At 36.4% G+C, this 12,464-nt stretch overlaps 1 protein-coding gene across 1 annotated transcript; it reads right to left on the reverse strand.

The window, feature by feature from the left end:
- On the reverse strand, positions 1-1,891 carry LOC121230521 (uncharacterized). Its single transcript, XM_041115424.1, has 3 exons — positions 1,727-1,891; positions 769-1,182; positions 1-90 (listed from the first exon to the last, which is right to left on the reverse strand). Exons 1-3 carry the CDS (start codon positions 1,889-1,891, stop codon positions 1-3), a joined length of 669 nt encoding a protein of 222 aa, XP_040971358.1.
- Between the last annotated feature and the right edge of the window lie 10,573 nt (positions 1,892-12,464).

Raw genomic sequence — 12,464 nt, forward strand, 5'->3', positions numbered from 1 at the left:
CTAATCAGCGTTAACAGCATCCATCAGTAAAAGATTAACAAGAAAAATCACAATTACTCTGCCCAACTTACCGGTAACACACAACAAGCACTGAACAAAAGAAATGTTGAAATTTGGTAGTAGATAGGAAGACGAAAATTAAACCGGCACAAAAGAAGGGAGGAAAAATCGCAAAGAGTAGAAAAAATAATGCACGTCAGAAATTTTTGGGAATTAAGAGAAGAGAGGAAAATTTTTTGAAAGGAAAAGAAAAACTGGCAATATCAGGAATCCCTAAAATTCCTATCTACAAACCCACTAACAGCCACTACAAAGAAACCTAACTCCATCAAAACACTTGCCCACAACCGAACCAAAATAATTACCCATGCTAATGCAATGATTCAAACATAAGACCTCCAACAAACCAACGCCCTAACCACTCTAACTAGCAGACTCATTTTGATATGAGATCACAAACAATTTAACATAAACCTACTGAACAAGGATAAGGCTTGAATAAAAAAAATAACAAAATTTGCCAAGGGTAACCCTTGAACCCAAGACCTCACACACACTCCCAGAATACTTAACCATTGAAGCAGATACACAATTGTGTCACATTTTCACAAAAGTAGAAATTAGAATTTTGGGGTGTTACAATTCTACCCCTTAAAAGAAATTTCAACCTCGAAATTTACCTGATCAAAACAAATGAGGATACTGCTGACGCATCGAGTCCTCAAGCTCCCACGTGGCCTCCTCAGTGCTATGATTCCGCCATAGTACCTTCACTAATGAAACGGACTTCCGTCTCAAAACCTTAACATCTCGATCTAGGATCTGAATCTGCTTCTCCTCAAAGGTCAAGTCCGGTCTAATCTCGATCTCCTCAACCAAGACAACATGGGATGGATCAGAACGGCACCGTCTCAACATTGAAACATGAAACACATGATGAATACGGACTAGTTCAGGGAGTAACTCCAACTGACAGGCAACTGGTCCCACACGTTTCAAAATCCGATACAGCCCAATAAATCTAGGGCTCAGCTTACCCTTACGACTGAACCTCAGTACCTTTTTCCATGGAGACACCTTCAGAAACACAAAGTCCCCCACAGAGTACTCAATCCCACATCTCTTCAGATCTATATAAGACTTTTGTCTATCAGAATCACTTTCAGACGATCCCGAATTAGTCTAACATTATACTCAGTCTCGAAAACCAATTCAGGACCCAAAACTCGACGTTTGCCTAACTCGGTCTAACACAGTGGAATACGACACTAACGACCATATAGAGCCGCGTAAGGTGCCATCTGAATTCTAGCTTGGAAACTATTATTATAGTTGAACTCAACCAGGGGCAAATAATCCTCCCAACTACCTCAAAAGTCGAGCACACAACTCCTAAGCATATCCTCTAGTATCTGAACCACCCTCTCAAATTGACAATTGGTCTAAGGATGGAACGCAGTACTGAAGTCCAATCTCGAACCCAGAGCCTTATGTAATTTCTTCTAGAACCGAGATGTAAAACGATGATCTCTGTCAGAAATAATCGACATAGGTACCCCATACAGTCTAACTATCTCAGAAATATACAACTTTGCTAACTTCTACAGAGAATAATTAGTTCGAACTGAAATAAAGTGTGCAGACTTGGTCAACTGATCCACGATGACCCAAATAGAATCCTTCTTAGTGGGTGTTAAGGCAACCCACTAATGAGTTCTATAATCACTCGTTCCCATTTCAATAAAGGAATCTTTACTGGCTGTAGCAAACCCAAAGGTAATTGATACTCAGCCTTAACCTGCTGACATGTCAAACATCGAGCAATGAAGTCGATAACTTCACGCTTCAAACCTGGCCACCAGTATAACTCACGAAGGTCGCGATGATACATAGCATAAGGGCTACTATGTGCCTCTCTCAGAATCGGCTACCTCAGATTCACATCGTTCAGTATGTAAATCTGACCACGGAAACAAAGTACCCTATCATTATTCAATCCAAAATCTAAAATTCTGCCACTTTCAACCTGACGGAACCGTACGCTCAAAGTCTCATCTACTAATTGTTTATCTTGAATCTGGTTAATCCAAGTCAGCATAATCTGCAACTCGGCTAACAAACTCCTATCTCATACAGACTAAGGTGAGCAAACATCGCCCTTAAATTAGACATCGCTCTTCAGTTTAGAGTGTCGGCCACCACATTAGCTTTATCAGGATGATACTCGATAGTACAATCGTAATCTTTGAGCAGCTCAATCCAACGACGCTGCCTAAGGTTCAACTCCTTCTGAGTAAGGAGATACTTAAGACTTTTGTGATCAGTATAGATGATACACCTCTCACCATATAGATACTGACTCCAAATTTTTAGTGAAAAAACCACAGCGACCAACTCGAGATCATGCATGGGATAATTTCCTTCGTGTGTCTTAAGCTGACGGAACGCATAAGCCACAACCTTACCATCCTGTATCAGAACGCAACCCAATCCAACATGCGATGCATCACTATATATTACAAACTCTTTTCTAGATTCAGCCTGTATCAGAATAGGAGCCTGAGTCAAAATAGATTTGAGCTCTTCAAAACTCGATTGCTGTACATTAATCCAAACAAACAGTGCACCCTTACGCTAAAGCTTAGTCAACGGTGCAACAATCAAAGAGAACCCCTCAATGAAATGCCAATAGTATCCCGCCAAACCCAAAAAGCTAAGGATCTCAGATACATTCTTAGGCTGTTTCCAATCCAGCACAGCCTTGATCTTTCGAGGATCAACACGAATCCCCTCAATAGGAACCACGTGCCCAGAAAAGTCACTTCACGTAGCTAGAACTCACACTTACTGAATTTAGCGTACAACTGCTTCTCCTTCAAAATTTGAAGCACTACTCTAAGATGCTCATCATGCTTATCCTCAATCTTAGAGCATACTAGAATGTCGTCGATGATGACCACGACGAACTGATCCAGATAGGGCTGAAATACTCGATTCATCAGATCCATAAATGCATCCGGTGCATTCGTCAACCCAAAAGGTATAACTAAGAACTCGTAATGCCCATAACGAGTCCTAAATATCGTCTTATGCACATCCACCTCCTTAACTATCAATTGATAATTCCCTGAACAAAGATCGATCTTAAAGAACACAGAAGCCCTTCGAAACTATCAAATAAGTCGTCGATCCTTGAAAGTGGATATTTATTTTTAATAGTCAGCCTATTCAACTGCCGATAGTCTATACACATCCTCATGATCTCATCCTTCTTCTTAACAAATAGTACTGGTGCCCCCCACGGAGACACACTCGAACTAATGAAGCCACGATCCAACAACTCTTGCAGTTGAGCATTAAGTTTTACAAGCTCTTTCAATGCCAATCGATAGGGAGCGATAGACACCAAAGCTGTACCCAAAAAGAGCTCAATCCCAAATTCAACCTCTCAGTTCGGAGATAATCCTGGTAACTCTTCAGAAAAAACATCTGAAAAATCCCTCACAGTTTTGATATCCCTGATCGAAGAGTCCCTAGAAGCAGTAATACTGAAGTAAGCCAAATACGCCTCACACCCTTTCCAAACCAATTTCTTAGCCACAAGCATAGAGATCACATTAGACAAATAATCTCGACACTCTCTGATCACAACCACCTCAGTTCTTAGAACGAACCTCTTAGTCACACAATCCAGACTAATCTGGTGCTTGACCAACCAGTCTATTCTTAGAATTATATCGAACTCCCCAATCAGAAGCTCCATCAGATCTTCCAGAAAAACTGTTCATTGCACCACTAAGAGTACATCCCTATAGAGTTTACTAACCCGAACAGACTGCCCCAACGGGCTCAGTACAGTGACCTCACTTGTAATATTCTTCACAGAAATCCCCAAAGTCTCAGATACATTACTAGCTATGTATAAGTGAGGAAAACCCTATGTCTGTCAAAGCCAAGTATGGTACATTAAATATAAAAAACATACCGGTGATAACGTCAAGAGCATCTCTATCCTCTCAGCGTCGTGCAACATAAACTAAAGCAGGCTACCTCGCCTCAGTCTGACCAGCACCTCTGCCCGGTGCTCTCTGCCTCAGCCTATACCATTACCACCCCTGGCCTGACCACGACCATACGTGGCTGCTGCACTACCCTCTGAGGCTGCACAAAACTCAGAGCCTACGTCTGATTTACCCGTTGCGGAAAATCTCTGATACGGTGCTCTAAAGATCCACATCTCAGACAGGCACTAATCCTCTTCTAACACTCGCCCGGATGGTACCTACTACAATCACCACAAAGCTACAACCCAACTGAAGTAACAGGAGTCCCCACTCTAACTAGCCCTTCAGATCTGGCCTTTTTCTTAAGCCTCTGCACATAACTCGAGGGCTCCGAATCCCTCTTCTTACCTCTCTCCATATCTTTATTCTGCGCTTAGTACATTTAACATCTTCAGCAATCTTTACCTTCTCTACCAAAATAGAAAACTCACGCTCCCTCTGCGAAGCAATCAAAACCATCAAGTTATCTCTCAGCCCGTCCTCAAACTGAGCACACCTCTCATACTCGAACACCACCATGCCTCGAGCGTAGTGACTCAAGCTTAAAAATTTAACCTCATACTCGGCCACAGATCGATCACCTTGTGTAAGGTTCAAAAACTCACGCCTGCAAGCATCAATATAGCTGGCTCCCATATATTTGCTCTTAAATGTAGTCTGAAAGAACTCCCAAGTCAAACGGTCAGGTTGAGTGCCCTCCTTAACTGTCAACCACCACTGGTATGCTTCATTACGAAGTAAGAAGACTGCACCCTTTAATTTTTGCTCAGAGGTACAGTCCAGATAATCCATAATTCTCTTAGTGGCCTCTAACCAGTACTCAGCCACATTAGGGGTGACTCTTGTGACACCCCTAAATAACTCTGCTCCATTTGATCGGAGTCGCTCAGTTACCAACTCTCGGCCCCCAGATCCAGAATTGGGTCCAGCGACCCTCTCTAATATCCTCAGCATGGCTTGGGATAGTGCGTCATCCATAGCCGAATGGCTCTGAGACCCAGTCTTAGTAGCAGGTGACACAAATGTCTCACTAGTGTCCAGATTCGGCATGCTGCCCAGAGATGAAGACTCAGCTTGAGCCCCCCTACGGCCTCGACCTCGGCCTCGAATACCGTTGCCACAGATACCTTGTGCACTCATTGTGGCTTAGAAGTTTTATCTACATTAAAAATTTTATGCATCAGTTTCAAGATTTATTAATAGATGTTTTATGCATAAAGTATCAGAAGTTTAGAGTTGTTTTAGAAAGTTTTAGGCTCAATCAGTTTCACTATAGTTTTAGAGTGTAATAACTATAGTGTTTTCAAATAGCTATCAGTAATGTTTTTAGAGTTTTCTATCAGAAATCAGAAATACTTACAGGATCGACACCGGAGACTCAGTGAACCACATTCTAATCAAAATATTTTTAAACCATTTGAAAAAAATTATTTATACCCATTTTGAAACCCAAAATCCACAGTTGAGTTTTACAACCTAGCTCTGATACCACTAAATGTAACACCCCAAATCTAGCCTAGACGTTACAGCCGAATTTGGAAGTGTCACATGAAATGGGTTGAAAAACTATTGTCGTTAAATTAAAAACCCTTTCCAATTTATTTAAACTTTATCGTTGTTAATAATTTCAAAGCTCTCCTTCATTTAATCATTTAGGAATAAAACGTATTTGTAGTGGAAGCTTATAAAGTCGTTGTTTTTAGAAAACCATTCAAGATTTTAGAAACCCTTACTTTTGGTAAACCGTCATTGTTATAATTAAATAAAACCAAAAAACTAAAACCAAAGCCAAAATAGTTTAAAATAGTCAGAGAGTCTCAGAAAATACAAACTTTCAAAATATAAAATAAAACCGTAAATCAAAATCTTAAACGGTCTTATGGGAATATGGTCACCGTCGAGTCCCTAATGCATCAATCGCATAAGACTGTGGGTTACCTGTACGGAATAAACAGAGAAAAGGTCAATTTGCATAAACTCAGTGTGAAACCCAACAAAATTAAGAATGCATACAACCAGAAAATTAGAATTAGACAGATACAAATTCAGGCCTAAGCCCATTACAGTCACAGATGCATGTTTGGGCCTAAGCCCATATTCGATGCAGTTATAAATATATAGTCATAATTAGAAATCAGATATCCTACCCCCATCCTCTACACACCATCTTCGACTATCCCAACACACTATGTGGGGTTTAAAACACCCACCCAGCCCTACACACTATATAATACCGGTGCAACACATAACAGAAATAAGAAGCTATGCTACTAGATAATAGGCAAAACTGCCTTTCAGAACACTTCCTCCATTATAACAGTCCCACCCCAACAATAGTAACAAAGCAAAACATGCATATAGAATTACAGATAATACATGCTTAACATGCTTATAAAAACAGGTAGTAGATATACATGGCACAAAGCAGTACATTAGTCTAACAGAACACATAGTTTTAGGGTTAGTAAGCCTTTACTGACCCTACGGTAGGTCCACAGTCAATTAGGACGACTCGTGTGACCCTGCGAAAAATTTCAGTAGAATAGGTGTTGGCCCACACGCCCGATTTGGCCTTGTCCATGTGGACCACACAGCCTGGCCCAGATATCACACGCCCGTGTGGGCCCATACGCCCTTACGCGTATGGCTTACACGACCATAACCCGATCAACAGAAGGTCGTATCTTGCGCACAGCCTGGCCTTCATTGATCACACGACCGTGTCGTCGTACACGGCCTACCACACGGCCTTGTGGCGTTGACAGAAGGGTTTTTGGCTTTCGTTGAATCCTATTTTTCTGCATTTTGGGTACACATTTGGTATCGATTCGATGCAAAAACTCTCCTGAGACCACCAGAACCTAAAATCATCCAATAAGACACTAGCTTAGTCGCTTAAAACCGAACAAAATTGAACCGAAATCAAGTTATTCCTCCAATAAGCCATCGAACCTTACGTTCAATCGAACAATGGTAAATCCCAAGAAATTAAATTCCCACAATGATTTCAAGCCCCTGAATCTTCTCCTAATCAGCGTTAACAACACCAATCAGTAAAAGATTAACAAGCGAAATCACTATTACTCTACCCAACTTATCAGTAACACATGATAGGCACTGAATAAAAGAAACACTGAAATTTGGTAGCAGTTAGGAAGAAAAAAATTAAATAGGCACAAAAGAAGGGAGGAGAAATCGCAAAGAGCAAAAGAAAGAATGCACGTTAGAAATTTTTGAGAATTAAGAGGAGAGAGGAAATTTTTTTGAAAGGAAAAGAAAAACTGGCAATATCAGGAATCCCTAAAATTCATCTCTACAAACCCACTAATAGCCACTACTTAGAAACCTAACTCCACCAAAACACTTGCCCACAACCGAACCAAAATAATTACCCATGCTAAAGCAGGGATTCAAGCAAAGGACCTCCAACAAATCAACGCCCTAACCACTCAAACCAATAGGTTCATTCTAATATGAGATCACAAACAATTTAACATAAACCTACTAATCAAGGATAAGGCTTAAATCTAAAAATAACAAAATTTGCCAAGGGTAAGCCTTGAACCCAAGACCTCACACACACTCCCAAAACACTTAACCACTAAAGCAGATACACAATTGTGTCACATTTTCACAAAAACAGAAATAATAATTTTGGGACGTTATAGAGTGATCCAATCCAATTCAAATTTCTATGAATTTTTTTTATAATTTTTATAAGTTTATATGAGTTTTAATATTTTTTATAGTTTTTTTTACATTTTTTATGATTTTTTAAAATTCTAATATGTTTTTATAACTTTTATATTCTGTAATTTTTTTTAAGTTTTTCAATAATTTTTTGGGAAATATTAGATTAAACCAGAAGTTGTTGCATGTCATCATTTGATTGCTCTATCAATTCATTTTAACGGTCAACGTGATTAATGATGAAAACTGTTAATGAAGGGGTTTAATTAATTATTTTAGTTAAAAACAGGGGCTTAATTGGGTCTGAATTTAATATAGGGGCTTAATTAATTTTTTGCATTTTCATAAGGACTTTTTTGACATATAAGCCTATAATTTTTATATTACACTTTAATAAATATATTTGTTATATAAATTTCCCCCACATTGTGATTGTTCCATAAATCTAGTTATTTATATTCTCTTATAATTCTTAATATTTTTTAATAATTTTTTTGTATTTTTTATAATTATTTAAGAAACTATTTATCCAAGTTCATTCTAGACGTTGTTTTCAATCTTTTTTAAATATATTTTTATAATTTTTAAGTAGTTGTATATAATTATTTAAAAAATCTTGTTCTAATTCATCCTAAACTGGTTTTCAAAAAATTATTAAAAATATTTATTTTTAGAATTCTTTTAGTTTTTAAAATATTTGTTGACATGGCAAAATGCGAAGTTAACATGAGGTACACATTTCATATCAAGTGTCATTATTTGATTATTCTATAGCCATGTCATTACTTAATAGTAAAAAAGGATAATTTTTTTAATAGAATGATCGATTTACTCTTTAATCTATATACAAGGACTAATTAACATAGTTTTTTTAGTAGAGAGAATAAAATGCAATCCAAATCTTAATAAAGGGCTTCCATGATACTTTTTTCCAATCCTACCCATCCTTTAATTCCACACCACTTACATAATATTTTTTTGAAAATGAACTCATTACTTAACAGAGAAAATGGATGAAATATTTAACTAAAAAATTAATTTACACTTTTTTCTGACAGACAAACAACAAAAACTTATTTACCCGTTTTTAGAGACCTCTATAATACTTTCACCTCATTTCATATATAATTATTCATTTATATTTGACTAACCGGCATTGTATAATTTTATGCAATTAGTGAACCAGATAATGATAGTAAATGATATTTTTTATGATGTATCACCATTGAATTCATTTACATTGTATTAAATTATCGATCATCGATGCATTAAAATTAATTATATAATTATTATATAAATCTCTAATTGAATATTTTAAAAAATTAAAAAGGAAGATGAGTTTAATTTCAACTGAAGTTTTATTTTTTTGGCATAATATAATATTTTTTAATTAAATTTATGTATATATTTTTAATTCAGCACTTAAAGTTTTTTTTTTCTAATTTAGTATTGAATTAGACTTTTTTTACTTGAATTTGACACTTTTCAAGGTAATCATTACGGTACTGGTGGCCATTTATTTTTCTACTGGTAGTGGTACCATCTAGTACCAATTTATTTGGTGTATTATTTTGGATTTATTGTTATTTTTTAAAAACATTATATATAAAAAATTATTTGCAAACGTCAAATAATAATATTAAATAAATATCAAATATAATTTACTCATAATTATATAAAATATTATTTAATAAACATCACGAATCCAATCCTTCATTAAACAGGCAGGAAAAAATATTTCATAAATTAAACAATAAGATATCATATAATGCATATAACAACCCATAATTCAAAAAATCTAAAATATATAATAAAAATTTTAAATTTAAATTTATTTTTTAGTACCAGCTAGTGCACCATATTCCAGCCAGTACGGGCGAAATCAATTGATACATACTAGTACGATCGATACCTACTGACATTTGCACTTTTTACCAGAACGGAGCATTTTGGCCAAAACGAGTGGTATTAGAACGAAATTTGTCTACCATGCACTTTTTCCTAACATAGTACCTAAGTTTTTTTTTGTCTAACTTGGTACTTTACTTGTCAAACATTATACAAATTACTCTTGTAATGCCCCAAAAATTAGAATTTTTGCTTGTTAAATTCTATTAATAATGAGTATTTGTTTCAATGGTCAATTGTCTTATTTGTGTGTTTGAGATCCGAGGTTCAAATCCCATTTTTGGAAATTTTGTCAATTATTTTAAATCAACTCTTTTTCTAAAACTTAGACTTAAGTTTGATTCTGTGTCAAAAATGAGCTTGCTGGTTCAATGGTTAAGCTACTGTATACTCATGGGTCTTATGCTCGAATTCTTGCGTAGGTAGTAAGGACAATATTTTTTTTATGTTGTTCTCTTAAATTTATCTTGTTTTCTAATATTAACTGATGGTTTCACTTTCCCAATTTCTTTCCTGTTCTAAGACAAAGAAAAAAAATGTTTCTTTTTCTTCTTTTTTTTCTTTTTGCTTTTTACTCCATTTTGCTTCGAGCCGTTTCTTTTCTTTTTGGTTATATTAATTGGATGAGAATCTGTTTGTATCTGTTGTGTTTCATTCCGTTGTGCCGTTAGTTTTCAATTGAACCGTGTAAGTGTTCTTTATAAAGTTGTTTTTGCTTGAGTTTGATAATGGCCGGTTTTTCTTCTTTTTCGTTTGGATTGAATTCTAGATTTGCATAAGTTTATGGTAGGCAAAGTTCTCGAGAGTAACGTTCCTCCATCGAAGTAGGGTTTTTGTAATTTCTGCTTTACGCAAGGGTAGGTGTTAATTTTGACTTGGTTTCCATCGAAGTTCTTCGACGTAGTTTGCGAATTTAGCGTTTGGGTTGTGATTAATCATGTAATTAGTTATTGGATGGTTGTTTCTAAGTTCCACATTTTTCTGTGTTGCTCCTACATCGAAACTATATCAGGTGTGTAATGAAAACTCAAATTTCTGTCAATTTTGAACGCCAGAAAACATGGCTCTCGATGCCACATGGTCGTGTGCAAGGCTGTGTGATAGGCCATGTGAGCCACACGACAGTGTGTCAGGTCATGTAACTCGCTGTTTTTAAAATTAGTGGCACACGGGATATGGACAGACGTATGTCCAGGCTATGTAACTTACTGTTTGTATTATAGGTCACACGAGCTAGGGACACGTGCATGTATCCAGGCCGTGTAACTCACTATTTTGAATTTAGGATCACACAGGCCAGGGACACAATCGTGTGTCTAGGCCATGTGAGGGGTTGTGAGTCATACGATCGTGTGCTTAACTATGTGCCAAATTGTGTAACTCACTATTTTGAGCCACAAAGTTGTAGGGACCACACGTGCCAGACACCTAGGCCGTGTGAATCCATATGGGCGTGTGGGCCAAAATACTGAAATTTTCCCTAGGGCCGTAGGCATCGTTCGAATCAAACGTGGGCCTTCCATAGAGTCCATATGATTTTAATTAGACTATATAACTGATATCTAATAGTTTGATTGTGAATAATTGATTATTTGTACATATAATTGATACAATAACCGTTAAATGATAATGATAAATATTATTTGATTACATATTGTATTTGGATAATTATATGTATATCCTTAATATCTAATATCTGTAATCTGTATTTGGTGGGAATGGTATACAGAAGGAAGTGCTGGTAGTTTAATGATCTGCTGAATTGAATGGCTAAGCCACAAATCTGTATCTGATTCTGGTGATTTATTGCATACTGATTTGATAGCTATTTTGTAATCACTCTGAAATGTGTCATACCGACACTAATTGGTGTGTAAGTCTAGATGGGTATTTGATGGTTAGAGATGGTGTGTGTAGCGGATGGGGGTAGGAAACTACATTTGGTTCTGATCTATGCTACATCCGTATGAGATATGTTTTGTATCTTATTTGAACTGTTATGATAATACTAAGTATCATCTGTTTCAGGTTCTGTATCTGAATTTGAGAAATTACTGTTATATTTATATTATTGTCTTGTCTTTATACCTGTTACACACATTGAGTGATAAACTCATTCTATTTGTTGACTAAATTGTAGGTAACCCATAGACTTAGGAGGTTCGGTATGTCAGGAGCTCGATCATCTTTCTTTTTTTAGATATTTTGCTGTTTGTTTAAATTTGAACTAACGTATGTTTTATTTCGGACTACGATTTGTAAGCTTGGATTTCTATGTTGGCTTAACTGTTTAAATGTTTTCTATATGACAAACTTTAAAATACTTAAAGGGTGGTTTCTTTTAATATCAATTAATGTAGCCTTTAGACTTGGTCTTAACTTCTAGACCGGGTTTGGAGTGTTACATTTAGTGGTATCAGAGTCAAGTTGCAAAACTCGAGTTGTGTTTTCGAGGCTTCCATTTTTAGGAAAAGTATGGTTTAATTAAAAAAATTTATCTGATTAACTTTGAAAACTGATTTTAGAAAGACCGAGTCTGCAATGTCGAACTTGTAAGTATTCTTGTTTTAGCTACACTGAATAGCTAGAAAGTATTGTAATAATTGAACTAGTTTGCTTAGTTGAATCATCTTATATGAACTTCCGTAAGATATTTTATAAGAATTTCGAATTGATTGGTGCTATTCTAACATTGTTGATAAATTGATAAAATAAGTTCGCGTGGTAGTCGTGGATGTGGTTCTAGTGGACGCCGTGGGCGGTGAGGAGGAACTCGAGCAGAGTCATCCTTTATGGGCATTA

Source organism: Gossypium hirsutum, chromosome A06 (assembly GCF_007990345.1).
Source record: "Gossypium hirsutum isolate 1008001.06 chromosome A06, Gossypium_hirsutum_v2.1, whole genome shotgun sequence".
NCBI classification, from domain to species: Eukaryota; Viridiplantae; Streptophyta; class Magnoliopsida; order Malvales; family Malvaceae; genus Gossypium; species Gossypium hirsutum.

Bases quoted from the DNA above. Each gene is read 5' to 3' on its own strand.
- LOC121230521 (XM_041115424.1), bottom strand. From the start codon at position 1,891: ATGTATCATCGCGACCTTCGTGAGTTATACTGGTGGCCAGGTTTGAAG. The intron at 1,183-1,726 runs GTGATTATAGAA...GTATAATGTTAG, and splicing joins CTTTATTGAAATGGGAACGA to ACTAATTCGGGATCGTCTGA. The intron at 91-768 runs GTACTATGGCGG...TCTTTTGTTCAG, and splicing joins AGTCCGTTTCATTAGTGAAG to TGCTTGTTGTGTGTTACCGG.